The sequence below is a fragment of the Akebia trifoliata genome, chromosome 3 (genome assembly GCF_017979445.1).
Source record: "Akebia trifoliata isolate Shusen 1 chromosome 3, ASM1797944v1, whole genome shotgun sequence".
NCBI classification, from domain to species: domain Eukaryota; kingdom Viridiplantae; phylum Streptophyta; class Magnoliopsida; order Ranunculales; family Lardizabalaceae; genus Akebia; species Akebia trifoliata.
Genome location: NC_141377.1, coordinates 53,789,317 through 53,807,184, shown reverse-complemented (window position 1 = coordinate 53,807,184; position 17,868 = coordinate 53,789,317). Strand labels below are relative to the sequence as shown.

At 37.6% G+C, this 17,868-nt stretch overlaps 2 protein-coding genes across 3 annotated transcripts; one reads left to right on the top strand and one right to left on the bottom strand.

Annotated features, from left to right (window-relative positions):
- Positions 1-1,026: 1,026 nt before the first annotated feature.
- LOC147407982 (plastidial pyruvate kinase 2-like) lies at positions 1,027-10,319 on the top strand. Of its 2 annotated transcripts, XM_086436796.1 has the most exons (12): positions 1,028-1,406; positions 2,608-2,868; positions 3,009-3,174; positions 4,885-5,019; positions 5,172-5,282; positions 5,402-5,490; positions 7,348-7,410; positions 7,563-7,738; positions 8,449-8,551; positions 8,632-8,780; positions 8,905-9,013; positions 10,085-10,319. In XM_086436796.1, the coding sequence occupies exons 1-12, from the start codon at positions 1,191-1,193 to the stop codon at positions 10,190-10,192; spliced, it is 1,686 nt and encodes a 561-aa protein (XP_086292922.1). In that variant the 5' UTR covers positions 1,028-1,190; the 3' UTR covers positions 10,193-10,319. The 2 variants fall into 2 exon arrangements, with proteins under 2 accessions (XP_086292923.1, XP_086292922.1); XM_086436797.1 differs by lacking the exon at positions 7,348-7,410 and having other exon boundaries at positions 1,027-1,406.
- A 1,165-nt stretch (positions 10,320-11,484) lies between these two features.
- LOC147407981 (uncharacterized) lies at positions 11,485-16,873 on the bottom strand. The gene is made up of 2 exons (XM_086436794.1): positions 16,718-16,873; positions 11,485-14,082 (listed from the first exon to the last, which is right to left on the bottom strand). The coding sequence occupies exon 2, from the start codon at positions 13,805-13,807 to the stop codon at positions 11,786-11,788; it is 2,022 nt and encodes a 673-aa protein (XP_086292920.1). The 5' UTR covers positions 13,808-14,082; positions 16,718-16,873; the 3' UTR covers positions 11,485-11,785.
- Positions 16,874-17,868: the final 995 nt, after the last annotated feature.

Sequence of the window (17,868 nt, the reverse complement as noted above, 5' to 3'; positions counted from 1 at the left end):
AAATAGAGCCGTGATAATGCGACGGTCTCTTCTAATATAACTTTAGATCATTTGTTTCGGGATATGCATAATCATAAATCTTTTTCTTATATATCTCGAGGCAAATTATCTATGGTATTGTGATGAAGGGGTTTGTCAAAGGGAGCCCTCTTATCACGATACCTTAAAATAAATAGTTTTTGCATAATTTTCGAGTTTTGGTAATATGATGCCCCCTCTGACACACACATCCCCATCACAGAATCATAGATCATTTGCCTTGGGATACATAAGAAAAATATTTATGATTGTATGTATCTCGAGAATGATTTACCATTCTATGAGGGGACTTGCCAAAGAGGGGGCCACTTTTCTTGTATTATCTATAACAAGGAGTATTGTCTGTAACGAGGATTGTACTTAAACCCTTTCACATTTTGGTGAATATTTCATATGCCTTCTATGTCTTCAAATTGATGACATGCCCCTGGACCTCAATCTTCTCTTTTAGACTAAAGATAATTGACCTAAAGACCCTCATATTCAATCTCTTAAAAAATCCTTAAAATTTGTCTTTCCAAAAATAGTCATCCAAACTCTTCAACCACATTTTAATACCGGGTAGAAAACCATTTGTTTATCTATCTAATGTAACATCACCTTTAACTTCTCTGAAAATCTTGTTTTGTTGACTTGAAAGTTAAAATAGATATGATCTTATTAAGATTGAAGATTAGAGTAAAATATTTTACTCATGAGATTGAATATGGCTCTCTCTTTTTTTAAAAGAAAAAGCCAAGGGGTTTTTTATTTTATCTTTTTTTAGCTAAAATTTTAAGACGATGGCATTGAGGTCATTTCTCATTGGTCCCGTGAGAAATACCGAGGTCAAGGGTGCAGGTCATAAGTTAGAAACCACACCCAAAGAAAAAAAAACAAGGAAAATGTCGTCACATGAAAAAAACACTGAGGGCAAATTCGTAATTTTAATTGCCATTTTCTTATGTCTAACCGTTTTGTGTAAGTTGGCTGAAGAAGACGTACACAACCTTCATTTATCTTCGATAAGAACGAAGCTTTATTCTTTCCTTTGAAACTCCGCCAAATTTAGCTGAGATTTCTTCATAGAGATACAGAGAGAGAGAGGGAAAGAATCATCTGCAACTACAAGATCTCTTCTCCGATTTGTTCTCGCTTCTTTTCTAACAGCAATGGCGCAAGTAGTAGCTAGTCGACCCATACATGGATCCTTTGCATGTTCGGGATCTTTTAAGAATCCAGTCGAGAAGCTCAAACCTACTGGTTTTCCTTCGAAGTTTTTTGCTAGAAAAGAACGGAAGATCAATCGAGTTTTCCACTGCGTTCCAGTCATGGCGAAGAGATCCGCGCGAGTTGAGCCTCAAGTTCTTCCTATATCGCCCGAATATGTACGGAAATTCTATTTCTTTGTCCTCTGTAGAATTTAATTTCTTTTAAATGTGTTGTTTAATAGCTGTACTTTTTCTTTTTGGACGTTGATGTTTAGTTTATTTTTATGTTTGATAGAAGAGTAGAATAATCACAAGCTCTGTCGCTAAGAGAATTTAAAATTAAGTTACAGTGATTAAATATTTTTTTTCTTCATAATTAATTTTAATGGCCCTGTTTGGCTCGTGAGTTGATATTGGTGGATGAATTTGAAATGTTGGCGGAATTCTCTCATCAAAGTTATGATCTTAGATTCCTCAAGTTCTCCATTAGGCATTTATAAACTATTGTGTGTTAAACTATCTATCCTTCTCGGATCTAACTGGTGGACTCATAGTTATATGGTCAAGGTTTAAAATGTTGTCTCAGAGTAATGTTTCATCCTAGGAAAAAAATTGAAACATTCACCGATAATAAATGAAACATTCCCAAAATATTTCGAAAATCCATTGAAATCAACATTTTAATGATAAATAATGCAACAAAATTGCATTTTTGTTGTTGTTGCAAAGATCTCATTTTTTTTTAAATATTTTTTGTTTCTTTTTCCTGATTTTGGATTTTATCGAAATGTTTCATTTGAAACATTCCAATAAAAACAAGCACCAACCAAAACATTTAATTCCATGAATATATCACATCAAAATGCTCAAAATCTGGCAAGTAAACCAGCTGATACATTCTGATTCGATATGATAGTTTGAAGTTTGAACTATGGTTGTAGTAAGGCCTTGTATCGGAGTAATTAGGTTTCTTATTGGGTGCATTACAGATTTATATTGGTTTCCACTGAGGCATTGATGGTTGTACACTAGTAATAAAATGCCAATTGACACAATTTGTGACCAACACAGAGCCACCCTTTGAGACTTATCGCAGCTTGTACAAGGTTAATTAGGGCTTAGGTCAAGACTTATACAAACATTTTTGTGGTGGATTCTTCTACATTTGGACCTTGAGTCGTACCCTCCTTGATCTCATCCATTTCTACGTTTTTATTAGAGTGGATTGGGATAAAGTGTGTTACTCGGGCATTGATTAGTAGAGCACACATATTATTTATTTGCATACTCTCCAAGTTGAGGCAGCTAGCATATGATCACAATCAAATGTTCTTATATTTTTTTGCTGATTAGAAAGGAGAAACTTCTATATGTCCAGGGCATTCAGCAGCTTGAGGACACAACAGTGGGCATATTTTCAAAACCAACAGCTAGGAGTAAGACAAAGATTGTTTGCACAATTGGTCCTTCTAGCAACACGCGGGAAATGATATGGAAACTAGCTGAGGTCGGCATGAATGTTGCTCGATTGAATATGTCTCATGGAGACCATGCATCTCATCAGGAAGTTATCAATCTAGTTAAAGAATACAATGCACTATCCAAAGACAATGTCATTGCTATTATGCTCGATACTAAGGCAAGTTTCTTCTCTGACATCTCATCAGAAAGTTATCAATCTAGTTAAAGTATTTTAGCTGGATGCCCACAGTTTCTCTCTCTAACTTTTATCTTCCAATTGTTTTCTCGCCGTTTGTTTGTTTTATTTTTTGTTAACAGGGCCCCGAGGTTAGGAGTGGTGACTTACCACAGCCAATCATGTTAACAACTGGCCAGGAATTCACTTTCACAATCAAAAGAGGGGTTGGAATGGAGAATTGTGTTAGTGTAAATTATGACGATTTTATTAATGATGTTGAAGCGGGTGATATGCTTCTGGTTGATGGTACACATTAATGCCTTCTCTTAGATAAGTATTTCTATTACTACGATGTCCTGATGAGAAGACTAAAGATTTGGCATACTTATATTTCTAGCATACTATCAATGGCGTGGGCATCATTCAGATTTAACTAGCAGAAAGAGGAACCATTGATTTGAGATTTTCCTAGTTTGGTCTGTCTTCAAAATCTTCTAGGACTAGCTAATTTTTCTACATCGTTTTTTCCCCTACTTTTTATAGTCATCTTATATTTCTACATGATCCATGCAGCTTTTGTTCTAAATTCCCAAATTTTTAATCAATAACTCCACACCTTTATGCAAATTTCTCTTTTTTCTTCAAAATATTTTGATTTTTTTGGATAAATATATTTAGCAAAAGTTGTTTTCTAATTTCCTCATATATATCACACAAAAAAAGTGCTTTTGATAACATTAGTTTAATGTGTAAAATGTTAATATTTTCTGTTATTGAATATATATTTTAGTTTTTCTTTCTAATACGACCGTAAGAAGCATAATTTAAGTGATCTCGCGAGAGCCTCATAATTAGTGGCCCAAGATTTTTTATCTTGTGTTGTATTTGAGTGAGTTGAAATTATATGTTTCAAGCTAGAATTGAATCCAAGGCAGATAACTCCAACATAATTTCTGGGGGCTCCAAAACCTTTTTCAATGAGATAGCAAATATCAAAACTTCTTGAAACATGAACCAAGCAATGCCTGCCCTGCTAGCTGCCTCGATTCAGTCCCCCGGAGTGGGTAAGAGCTTAGCTATTGCTATAGCTAGCTCAGCTCTCTCTTCGCAGCAAGGTTAAGTTTTTAAGATGACTAGATATCTCAGTTTCGGATATCGCGATTCCTAATGAGAGGAAGAAAGAAAGTAGGGATTGCTAACTAGAATGGACGTATTGGTTCACGTAAGAATGGACGTAGAATACCAAAGGGAGTTATTCATGTTCAAGCAAGTTTCAACAAGACCATTGTGACAGTTACAGATGTACAGGGTCGGGTGCTTTCTTGGTCCTCCACCATACTCATGAATTCAGCTTTTCAACCAAGATTTGATGAAAATAAGAATTGTTAGCCCTTTCATGGTTGACCGGCTTCAGTGACACACGATCTGGCTGGCCCTGAATTGGGATTATTAGATTTCTCTAGGATCCCTTTGCTACATGAGCCCTGCGATCCAGGGGACTTACATCCACTTTGTGGGATCAAAGGCTCAAATGCTTATCACTTTGTTTCTTTTTGTCCAAGTCACTTCTCTTTTTGTCTAAGTCACTTCCTTTTTTCTTTGTGGATCTAATTAGTTTCATGTTTAAGTAAGGGTCAATGTAATATGAGCTCTCCTATCTGGGCCTAGGGCAAGGCCCCAAAATAAGGAATAGACAGAGATAGATAGACGTAGATGGACATAGCTTCTAAATGATAACAACTGGATAGGTAGGCTCTTTAAAAAAACCATGAGCTCTCTATCCTTAAAGAGCTCGTTATAGATAGTTCCGCCTGCCCTGCCTTTAAAAGCCGAGGGTCAATGTAATATGAGCTCTCTATCTATAATCGCGAGAAGCAGCATATCTTTTCGTATCGAATCTCGCCTTTCCTTTTTTTTTTAAGAGGTCGAGAGGGTTTTTTGGAGAGCAGTAGAGCGTGCATCCGTTTTTCCTGCTGTGGTGATTTAGTCCAACTGATGCTAAATTTGTTTCTTTAGGTGGAATGATGTCATTAATGGTGAAGTCCAAGACACAAGACTCGGTGAAATGTGAAGTCGTTGATGGAGGGGAGCTCAAGTCTAGACGGCATCTGAATGTTCGAGGGAAAAGTGCTACACTGCCGTCAATCACTGGTAGGATCTTGGAGCACCAAATTATACCCTCCACAATATCTATGAAATTACATTTGTTTTCTTACTTCTTTCTCAATATAATCTCTTTTATCAAATGAGTAAATTTATATTTTCCACATTTGCCGATAATCATTTTATTTGGTTTGCTGCAGAAAAAGATTGGGATGATATCAAGTTTGGGGTAGATAATAAAGTAGATTTTTATGCTGTTTCCTTTGTTAAAGATGAAAAAGTGGTCCATGAATTGAAGGATTATCTACAAAGTAAATATCCAACACAATTTTTGTTTGACATTTGAGTTTTTAGATCTAAAATACATTTTTTAGTCGATATTATGCTTCACGCCTTATCAATTATAGGTCCTCCCATCATCTTTTTGCAGGCTGTGGCGCAGATATACATGTCATTGTGAAAATTGAAAGTGCAGACTCGATTCCAAATCTCCATTCAATTATAACTGCATCTGATGGGGTGGGTGATCATCTGAATCTTTGTTTCGCCATTCTCATATTGCTTCAGCCTGCTATATTTAACATGTAGTAGATAAGTTACAAAATGTATACAAATTGTTTGCAATGCATTTAGTTGATTTCAATTGATATGTTAAGACATTGATGCTTTGTTGAATAATTTAGTGAACTTCTACTCTGTTAGATGTTATTTTGAATATAATTGAATTGTTGAATCTTGAACTAGAATTCTCTCCCATGCTTGTACGCTACTTTTTAGAAGGGTTGGGGGTTCCTTAGCTGATATCTAATACTTTTATATCATATTTAAGAAATGATTAGTAAATAGGAAAATACATCCAACATGTTTTGAGTGTTACCAATCAATTTTCTCAAAATTGAATTGCATTGTAAAATTGTATGTACGATTCAAATCAGTTTGGGATAAAATCTTCTTATCAATATTTATATACATACAGATTGGGTGTTCCAATTGATTCAAGAAATCACACATGATCATGTAAATACAAAATCCAATGGTTTGGGAATTATCCTTGAGATCTTTTCTCAAAAATGAAAAATCAAAACCATGAATCATCACTTCATAGGTATTAGGAAAAGTAAACGAGTGTGATCTCTCATCAGCATCCCCAATACTTGTCTTTCAAATTGTTGGCACAGACATGCATTTGTTATCTTTCGTGGGAGGTGATGCTAGGTGATTATTAAATACACCTAATATATATATATATATATTATAGTGTTCAAGGTTAAATAAAAACTAAAAAAGAAAAACATAGGAGTCATTGCTTTCAAAATATGCCCCTCTTTTTTTTTGTTTTCAAGTTGTGAGATTTGAATCATAAATCGTATTTGAATTGTAAGATTTCCACATAAATATATGCTTTAATTTGAAAGGATTTAAATCATTTGGTTTAAGATTTGCTTTGAATCATAGGATTCAAATTGCATGTCCTAGGATAATAACACTGCTAGAGGCTTGGGCCCATAGCTCAAATGATTGACATACTATCAAAAAACCTTAAGGGTGTGAGTTCAAGTCCATTTTTCCAATTAAAAAAAAAGTTATAACATTTCTAGAAGCATTTAGGTCTTCATTTTGGTACTTAAATGTTTTCCCATCTAAACTGTCAGTTTACAAAGCTAAAATTTTCTTTTATTTTAGGTACTTTCTTTCTTCTAGTAGGATTTTGACTATGCTTTTGCATTATCTTCGTGTAAATGGTGAACTCATTTTATCACTTCATTAAGCAAGAACGTTTTATGTGGATTGCTTGTATTGTTCACGCCTACCACTTTTGCTTTTACCAGTCTAATGGAAATAGAATGGGGTCTGAGTCCATACATCATTATCATCATCAGCCATCTCTTGCCCCGACATTTGGCCACAATCATGCACTTTGAATAAATTCAGTAGTGGTGGTGGTGGTTGGACCCACCATTTTTTGGTTCACAATCATAATTTGAAAGATCACTTTGGCGAAAGTCAGCCTGATTGAGATTGAAACCACCCGATCAAAGGCTTCCATTCAATGCTTGGGAAAGAGAGATAGCAAAGATCTAGTAAAGACTCTAATGATAAGCTTCTTATAATCATCTAGTTGGTTTAATTTATGACCTTTGTCATCTCTTAGGCAGTCTGGTATGACCTTGTTAGAAAAAAAATATTTTATGGGTACACTGGACTTGAACCCATGACCTTAAAGTTGCTTTGCAATGTGTCCAACCAACTATCTAAGCTCATGAACTTGTTAGATCTTGACATATGGTGTGCTTTTCTACTAGAAAGGAAATATTTTGGATTTCTCGGCTGAAGGTACGTGACTCTTTTCCTGGTCATATATAATAATTCTTGTAGGCTATGGTTGCGAGGGGAGATCTCGGGGCTGAGCTTCCTATTGAGGAGGTCCCATTGTTGCAGGTAGATTTCTCATTTCTGTTAGAAGAGGGACCATATATTATTCGCAAGAGACATATAGCTTGATCAATGTCGATCTTTCTTCTTTTTTTTTCAGAGCCTACTTAGAGGCATATTCTGGAAAATAAAACTTGTACTTGCCGCGCTTCTTGCAGGAAGAGATTATTAGGATGTGTCGTAGCATGGGGAAAGCTGTTATTGTGGCAACCAATATGCTGGAAAGCATGATTGTTCATCCTACACCTACCCGAGCAGAGGTGTCAGACATTGCCATAGCAGTCCATGATGGTGCCGATGCAGTTATGCTCTCTGGAGAAACTGCCCATGGGAAGTAAGTTCTTATTTATTTTCCTACACTTAAGTACTTCATCGAGGATTATTTGGAAGGTTATCATGTACAAGTGGTGCAATGCAAGGGTGGTTAGACCCACCTTATGAAGTCTTCGGTGTCAAAAACCGATCCAAGCTGTTGTAAAAGTCCTGTCACACATTTGGTGATTGAATGGACCACAGAGTTCATTAATCTTGTGGTTTGCAACTTGTCAGGTTGAATTTGGCATAGGAGATGAGTTATTAAAGGTTTCTCTTGATTTGTCTTGCCATTGTCTCAGTTTGTCTATTACTCTCACGCTCGAGATATCTTGTTGTTTCAACTGACCAAGATGTACGTTGAGACCAAGACTTTAGAGAAATAGTAAAAGTGTACGTCAATCATCATAGCCTTATCCTAAAATATTGGGTACGAGTGTATGCCAATTAAGAAGTTTATTTTGTTACTGATCAAAACTACTATTTCATATTTAGTTATCCTTGATAAACCACTTCGTAGATCGAACACTGCTAGCTGTAAAAAATTGGCATTAATATTTTGTTATCAAGGACTAAAAGATAAACCTTGATCGACTGCTTAGAATTTGTATTTTTAGTATCATCTGTGATTCCTTTCAACGCTGTCAAACTTTTTAAAGACATTGTTTGTTTGAGTAAGATAATTTTACCTTCACATACTACCGAAAAAAAAACTCATCTCACGCCATGCAGGTTCCCTTTGAAAGCAGTCAAGGTTATGCATACAGTTTCTTTGAGGACTGAAGCAACCATGATTGGAGACGGAAAAACTCCAAGCCTTAGCCAGGCCTTCAAGGTCACATAGTATCATTTAATTAATTATTCCTTATGCTGCAGTGACTTGGAATGCTTACAGGAACCTTCTGTGTTTTGCAGAACCATATGAGCGAATTATTTGCATTTCATGCAGCCATGATGGCCAACACTATTGGCACCTCTGTTGTAGTCTTCACCAGAACTGGTTTCATGGCAATCTTACTAAGCCATTATCGACCTTCTGGCACTATATTTGCTTTTACAAATGAGTGAGTGTCAATCATTTATGCCAATCCAGGGACGACTTTTTAAGAATGTAATTCTTTTTCAGTTTGGATCAAGTATATAAATTTCTTAAATGGATTGACCACTTAGATCTTGATGGCCATGCAGGGAGAGAGTAAGACAGAGACTGGCATTGTACCAAGGAGTGTGCCCAATATATATGCCCTTCTCAAATGATGCTGAAGAAACCTTCACAACTGCCTTATCTTTGTTGCAGGTAACTAAAGCGAATTTTTCTTTCATATTCTTCTTCATAGGGACTATAATGGGTCCATCCCGGGCTATGGATCAATGTAACTAGACCTGACCAAATCCATGTTTTGGGTAAAGCAACACCTGCGCGGATCTAGTGAGCCTGAGGCTTGTTCTATAACACATAAGATTGGATTGTTGATGTGTTCGGAGTCACATTGATCCAAAATCTGACCCATTTTTTATATATATTATGAATAAAGATAATTTATTAGTTCACCAAAAAGAGAATGCAGTCGAGATGACCCCTACTACGAAAGGGGAAAAATTACATACCATTCAATCCCCTATTTGTCTATGATTGTGAATGTGTTCCCATTAAGTGGTTGGATTGACCTGGACTCTTTTGGTGTGGTGGTTCAGTCAGGGTTAGGCATCTGATTCTAACCATATAAGTTCTAGTTCTAGATGTGAAGGCTAAGATATCTAGTTGAAGGTGCCATCTTGTTAAGTTGGTAAGGTTTGTTGGTGTTGATACCATGAGGGCGTAGTGCATACTTACGAGGCCCACAATAAATGTGGGAACATAGGAGTGACAGGGCATGAGATTTAATTGCGGGTCATTTTATTAGGCTACTAAAGGAATGATTTGTGTTTCCTCTTTTAACACAACAATCCAAATGATATAACAAAATTGTAATCTATAAAATTACAACACTTTCCTCAATAATCAAACTATTATAACTTGATAATACACATTTTTTTTTTAAGGAGCTCCCAAAATATTTAACGTCATATGTTTTGTTTTCATTAGATATAGTCTGGGATGATTTTAATACGTGTTAGTTTATCCGAAAAAAAATTTACTTATATTTTGTAATTGAAATTGATTTCATACGAAAAAAATTATCTCTACACACAGAATAAACTTGGCATTAATTTGCTATGATAACCAGTTTGTGGGGATGGATGTGTCTTAACACGTCGCATCATTCTCGAACACTGACAAAAGCCCATGTCTCTGTTACATAGCTCTAAGGAATATTTGTATAATTTTGTTATAATAATCATAATAGGATTTTTTTTTTTTTTTCAGAAGCAAGGGATGGTAAAGGAAGGACAAGAGGTGGTTCTTGTTCAGAGCGGCAAGCAGCCCATCTGGCGGTTCCAATCCACTCACAATATCCAAGTCAGGAAAGTGTGAAACCCAGAATAAGTTCTGAAACATTATCAATTTTTTGTTGTATCTGCACAATCATGCTCCATGGACAAGTTTCTCCCTTGTTATGTTTACATCGTTTGGTTTCTATAATTTCTTTATTTATAATGAATATGTTAGCATTAGTTTTGAACTCTTCCTCGCTTGTGAGAGCATCTTAAGATGAGGGCTGCTATTGGCACCCCAACTTTTACTTGTTACACCCCTTAAAAAAAGAAAAAGAAAAAAGTGAATGATTGATATTAAATAAACGCTGGGTGCCAATAATCTCTCGCTGTGTGTGTGTGTGTGAGATTTCTATTTGTAGGTTTAGGATTTTATATGAGCCTAATACTAATTGTAAACAGCTACTGATTTGTTTGGATGAGTATTGCAATGTTCTGTAATGTCAATTAATAACTTGAACCAAATCTTTGTAGTATTGTTTGAATAGTGTGTCTTAATATTTAATTGGGGTGATAAATAATTTAAGAAATTGGGGTGTAATAAGTAAAAGTCAGGGTGCCAATAGCAGCTCTCTTTAAGATTTACTGGAAATTATCGAACTCGTCACTAGAAAATTCTGTATTTTTTTTATTGTACCACCAGAAAAGAGGGGCTCTGGAGGCAATGCTCAAATTCACTTTTGTGATAAATTCTTCTAATAGGAGGATTGGGGAAGTGTTCATCTGGAATGAATTTCAAAGGAGAATATTTTGATATCCAAGCTGACTTCTGGGATTTTTATCATATCTGCAATGCCCATCAAGAACAAATTTGGATCCATGTGAAGGGATTTGACATAATTTTTTTACATCTGCAATCCTGACGCCAAATCCATGGACAAGCAATGCAAACCAAAACCATGCAGTTAAGAAACACGTTTAATGAGGCCTATTAATGTACATTCCTAGGTCGATTCAAATAGAGTTTTTGGACAGTTTGCCATCCAAAAAGATTCCAATAAAAGATCAGATGTTGGGACTAAGCCTTCTTTTGCTTAAGAAATCTAAGGGCAAATTACCAACAAATTGCAAAATTGTTTGATCGCCCGTACCCCTATAAGGGTTTTGGGCCAACTATCGAAGAGCTGAAATCCAGAACATAATCTAATAAATATGAAACAAGAGGACGAAATGAGACATGGTGCAACTGTTATTCTTCGGCTTCCTAAGAATCAAAGAAGTGGGTGGCTCTCAATCAGTAAATCAAACGCATTATAACTAAGCACTTTCACACACGATGTAATTCTAGTGACCACCTCGTTATAACATATAACAAGACGACTAGCAGAGTCAAAAGTGAAACTAAAACCATTTAATATTCACAATGACCTGCACATAATAGGATAAGAATTTACAGGTGGAGAAAACCCTAATTACCCTAACAAGAAGCCTTATCATGCTTTCCCCTTATTCTTTCACAAGGGTATCAAACCAATCAGTTTTTAAGTTCTAACCCAAAATAAATTAATGAATGAGAAGAAAAAAAAAAACTGCAAACCATTAAACTAACTAGAAACACAAGACCTAGACAAGCAGAAGAGCAGCTCTGTCAATGACAAATCAAACACGAGAGACGAAACCTTACAAGTTCTACTTACATCCAGTTGTGGGGCATCATATAAGATCTTGGCTCAGATGGGTCACCCAAAACCTTATTCTCACTGCTTCGGCCCAAACTTGTACCGCCTGCAAGCATTGCCATCAGCCTTCCCCCGTGCACCCTACCTTCGGGAACTGAAACTGGACCCAAAGTTGAACCTGCTTTCGCTGGGGCTTCACATCTCCTTGAATTAAAACCATTCCAACCTACAAATTTGTCTCCAACGGTGACATCCACATGCATATCTTCAACAGTGATGATTTCTTTCATCTTCTCAGGTTTACTAGGTTCTGGATCCTGGACAGTAGGTACCAAGGTGCCACCCCCATGAACACGCTTGTCTTGCACCAAGGCACTGTGGGCAGCACAGAGGCCAGTCTTCCCTCTAGCGAATCTGTCACAAGCAGCAACGGCTTGGCTGCCAAACTCCGATCCCAGCTGACCCCAGGAGCACCGCTTACCTCCACCGTGTGCCTTGCAGAAATCGGTGCTGCCTTGAGCGCTCTTCCCACATCCTTCGAACTTGCACCTCTTACCCCCACCATGACGAACACAGAAATCCGTCCTCCCCCTCGCACTCTTGGTACACTCTGGTACAGCACATCTCTTGCCACCTCCATGCGCCACACAGAAAGGAGTACCTCCATGCACACTTTTAGGGCAGACACCACCTTGGTATGAACACCTCTTTCCTCCACCGTGTCCCTTACAGAAAGGTGTGCTTCCTTCAGCACCCTTAGTGCACCCAGGAACTGTGCACCTCTTGCCCCCACCATGAGCCTTGCAGAACTTAGTGCTACCTTGTGCCCCTTTGGTGCATTCTGGAAAGCGGCAGCGCCGACCACCTCCATGAGAGATGCAGAGACCAGAGAAGCCTTCTGCACTCTTTGTGCAATTTTCTTTCTGGCACCTTTTGCCGCCTCCATGCCGAATACATAAACCGGATTTCCCTCTTGCAGCTCGGGTGCAGCCCTCATGACTGCATCGTCTACCACCACCATGGGCAATACAGTAGTCTGTGCGGCCTTCAGCACTCTTCGTGCACCCAAGATGTTGGCACCGCCGACCTCCACCATGGGCCTTGCAGTACACGGTTCTACCCTCGGCTCCTTTGTGGCAGCCGGTTCTCTGACACCTCCGTCCCCCACCATGGGCGATACAGAAACCAGAAGCACCTCTGGCTCCCTTTCCACATCCCTTGAACTGACATGTCTTTGCATTAAAGCTGCGTTGCTGCGGTTGAGGAAGCCCAGAAGTACAGGTGACTGAGCTTTCCAACATGGCCACGGTTGGTGATAAATCTGGAAAAATGGGTACTGGATTGGTTTTGGAGGAAATCTGATCAAGTATGAAGCTCGTCTCTGTATTATGCAGAGTACAAAATGGAGGTACAGCACTACCTAGTTTCCAGCGGGATGAGGTTGACCCTTCATCTACAAGTGGGACTGTGCTGGCCATCAACGGCATCTCTGAGTTATTACGAAGTATGGTCGACCCCAAAGAAACACTGGTAACATCCGATTCAGCGGGCCCTGTTGAGAGACTTAATTCAAGGTCAAACTTGTGTTTCACTTCTAGTGCTTTTGGAGTCGCATTGATAGATTTCACTGGGTTGGTGGTCTTCTCACTACCAAGATGGAGATCAAAATCCAAACTGAGATCCATTGAAGACTCTTCCTCGGTTTCTTTCGCTGAAGAAATGGTCGTGCAAGCAGTTGCTGAACTCCCCTTACTGTCCGAGGAACTCTGTGAACGGCCTAGCCCAAGAGCCAACGAGGAGTCATCTTTTGGGCCCCTGGATCCATCAATGAAACTCCATTTCCTCTTGATTCCTTTCGAGGTGGACAAGTATGGGAAAGAAGCACCAGGGGAATCAAGCCGCAGAATGGTATCGGTGCAATAATCAGCTCCAGATCTGCCAACTTGCATGATGTTGCTCAGATTCCCAAACGCATTTGATGAAGGGATGGCAACAGAGAAACCCGAACGCAGAAATCTGGTTTCACTGGTGTCCATGAACTATTTCACTGCAGATCTCTTATCCAAAAACAACTCTGAGTGTAAAATTACAATCTGCCTGACTTCCGGCACGTAGAAAGTAGAATATACAAAACTACAGTTAGAGTTCTTCAAACGAGTACTTCCCAATCGTACCCCCACTAACAAATCCAGATGTATCACAGCGATCCATTTTCTGAGAAAACTCGAAATGAACTTGATCAAATCAAGCAAAAGCAGGCAGTTCTAACGATATAGTACTGTTCACAATAACATCACTGCAATAGACCATCCTGTTCCATTATAAATCACATGATTAGAGAAATAAAATGTTAGGCTGGAGCTTAAAACATCAAGGTTTCAAATAGAAGCAAAGATCTTGAACAAATGAACCCCAAAATACACTCTTTAGCATAACCTTTTTTTTATTGGCAAGACTGTAACTCGGTGATCCCGAGAATTGAACCCAGGTTTACGGTCTCATCACCCTAGATCAACTTGAAATGGCATAAGAAACAATAGATCTACTTTGGCTGCATTAGGTTCAGGAAAAGCTGTTTTTAATTTGAAGAGCATTTTCAAAAGAAATTAAATCCCACAAAAACCATTTCTCAGGATTTTTTAGTTCGGTGTTCCATCGAGTGTTGGGGAAAAAAAAACCAAAAGGAAGAGATAGGGGGTGATGGTTAAAGGTGTAATCTGACGTTAATACAGACAAAAGTCAAAAGTTTCAAAAGCTTTGATATGGGCATCCCAAAATGCCATGAGTCACACCTTGGCAGCTTTTCATGTCAAAAATCAGCGATGATGTCTTTAGCCATTGAATTAAGGGTGGAACCTAGCTATTGGAACTGAACATTTTTTGGAGAACTCCAATCAGTGGTTAGAAATCACCAATGAATATTATCTCTGTTGTGTAGGCCTAGTAAGATGTCAGCCCAACATCCCATGTTTTCATTGGGATGACGAGTGTGTCATGTGGTTGGTACTTTTAGGGATTTTGGTATCAAAGTTTGATATCCATGTTCATATTAAATTTTTTCTTATGGGTGAGATGAGGACACAAAACGCATTAGACATGTTGGTATTGATCCGTGTTCATATAAAAAAATTCTAACGGGAAAGACATGGTCGGGAAGTGGGTTGTCAGTGAGACAAAAGCACAGAATGCCACAATATTTGGGTCCAGTTAACCATAAATGTTTGGCCATCTCAACCACCATGATATATTGATATGTAAGAACTTTGAATAGACTTCAAGTTCGTCCTCGATGAACCCACGTTCCATTCTATGCATGTGATCTAGCAAATATTCAGTATGGACCCATCAACCCTCTTGGATGGGCCACAAAATAATAAGACTGGCCATAGGATCACCACATCCTAATATAGATCTAGCGCCTGGTTTGCTAGGAGAATTAAGGTTAACAGTTCGGAAATAAGAGCTCGAGTTGATTTTATTTTTCATTGATGCATAATTCAAGAAATGAGAGATTAACTTAATGATCTGTCTTGATGAGTTGGTGAGACATGAGTACAACATAGTAGTAAGGTTCAGTGATGATGAGGAACCAAGTTCATCATCTGTGTTTGCATACTGATTGAAATCAACTCAGAAACTAGCATAACAATAAGCCACATAGATAACGTGCTCTTGAAGGCAGAGGATCCAAAACCCAAACTCGGATTCAGAAAAGCTACAAAGAACTGATCTTGACAAACAGAGAAGAACTGTTTTGGAGGGGAAGCACCAAATGATCAAACACAATAATCCTTGGAAGAGTCGGTTGACAACAAATATAGTAGTAAAAAATAATAAAAAGTTAAATATATCCAACAAATACTTAGTCTTCACGAAATGGGAACTCACTTAACCATTATCAATTGTGCATAAAAAAATTAATGCTTAAGAAATATGTGCATTGCACGTGTATTCCCCCCTAGCACCATACAAGTCGGAAACTAAGAAACAACAAAGTCTGAAACTTTTTAACTACAGGTATGAATAATACCAACAAGAGTCCGAATTCAATGCAATTATACAGGGTCCAATATAAAAAAAAATTATCCAGGGTCCAATACAGCAAATAAGTAGGGGTTATAAAAATCATTCAATAAGTTGCTTCCAAATAAACAAGAACAAAATAAGAATTCCTTATCAACCAAAACACAAAAGCCCTGACAGATTCATGGAGCACAGAAACCAACCATGGTGTTCGGAAAAATCGAGATTGATTAACCCTATTGTCCTTAATAAATCCTCATAATTCAAGCTTAAAACTTTCTGCACCATAGATTCATGGATTTCAGAACTTAAAACTTGGTCTCACTAAGATTCAATTTTCCGCTTAGTCGCATGAAATCACACATCTTTCTCAATAAATCAAATAAAAACAACAAAACACATACTCCACTATAAATTGAGAAAAAGTAATTCCTAATAAACACAAGCTATGATAGTCGGTGATGAAATCCCATATAGAATCAACCTGCTTTCCTAAATAAAACCTCATAGTTCAATCTCAAAACGGTCTTTATCACAACAGATAAGGAATCCCATAAGCTAAAACTTCTAATTTCAATCAGATTTTAAAGAAGATGAAAAAAAGTTACTTTTTAAGCTTAATCACATTGAAATCACACACCTATCCCCACAAATCAATTAAAAACCCATCAAAGCGCGTACGGCGTACTCGAATACATCAATACTCGGAAATTCAATAAAAATCGAAGAAACAAAGAACATTGAGAGAGAGAGAGACACTTCAGAAACAAATTCAGAATCGAAAAAGCTTAAATCTCCACCATTTTGATCGACAAAGAAGCATTTCGCACAAATTTAACATCAAAAGATAAGATTTTTCACCAAAACACACCGATTCCAACACAAAAACCGAACAATTTCGATTGAGAAAGATCTGAAAATACCTTAAAATCGTTAATTCGCCAGCCGAAACTATAACAACCCCTGTCGAAGGAGTTGGAGATAAAGAAGAAACTTTTAGGGTTTCGAATGCCGGCAAAAATGAAGAGAGGTGAAAATAAGCGAGTGGACAAAATGGGTGGAATTAAGAACAAGAGGCCTACGTTAACAGAAAAAAGGAGCCCACGTTAAGTCAAGCAACTGATCGATGGTTTAGGAAAAGTTGGCGGCTCGAATATTCGGCTCGATGGTTCGGGATCGTCGCGTGGCGATGCGTTGGGGCGAAAATGAGGACATTATTACACGTCATTCGTGACGTCAGATTCTCCACGTATGCAGCGGCTCGCCAACGCTTGTGGTGCGCCGGCTTCGGCTCACAACTGTCTCTTCTGATTTGTTTGACTGTGGGCCCTCGCTTCGCGGTTTGGTAACAGTTACAGCGGCGGGTTTTTCTTCTCGGCCAAACCGCAGTTAAGTGAATCCCACTTTGATTACACAGGAATAAAAATAAGGAAAATGCTGAAGTAACATTGAAATGTACATCGTTTCACACATTGCTGATGTGGATGTCTGTACAGAACGCTTTTCATCAAGATATGAGTGAGAAGTATCTACAGTTATTTGCACACCAATGTGTGAAAAGATGTCAATTTCAATGTTACTTCACCATGACTCCAAGAATAATTAGTATAATGCAACTGTGTTAGACAAATGTCCAACATCATTACTTATTTTTGAAGAGTCCGACTAGCCTTACCGAGTTAATAAGGATTTCACCTTCACTAAGGGTCCGAAGCTTCTTCATGGTTGTAAAGGAAAAAATTCTATAAACTTCAAGAAAAGATATTTCAAAAAAATATTATTTTTTCCGATTGAATTTCAATTTTAAGTTTGGGAGTTACGTGGAAGTTTAGTAGCCATCCATTTTAAAACCTTGGATCAAGCTCAAAATAAATCATTTTTTGAAAGAAAAAAAAAATGAATCTAAATTTTTTGAACAAACTTAGAAGGCTGAGGTGTTCGATTAATGATGTGGTAATCCATTTGAGTAAAACGACGCTTAATAAGACTTGAAATCTTACTAAGTTAGTAAGGAAGATACTTCTCATTTTTAAATGAGTCTAACTAGTCTTAATAAGTTAGTAAGGATTTCACA

What these genes read in the sequence shown, in the direction of transcription:
- LOC147407981 (XM_086436794.1), bottom strand. Translation starts at nt 13,807, where the DNA reads ATGGACACCAGTGAAACCAGATTTCTGCGTTCGGGTTTCTCTGTTGCC.
- LOC147407982 (XM_086436796.1), top strand. Translation starts at nt 1,191, where the DNA reads ATGGCGCAAGTAGTAGCTAGTCGACCCATACATGGATCCTTTGCATGT. An exon ending in TGATATGCTTCTGGTTGATG is followed by an intron (nt 3,175 to 4,884) that starts GTACACATTAAT and finishes TTGTTTCTTTAG; the next exon opens with GTGGAATGATGTCATTAATG. An exon ending in TACACTGCCGTCAATCACTG is followed by an intron (nt 5,020 to 5,171) that starts GTAGGATCTTGG and finishes GGTTTGCTGCAG; the next exon opens with AAAAAGATTGGGATGATATC.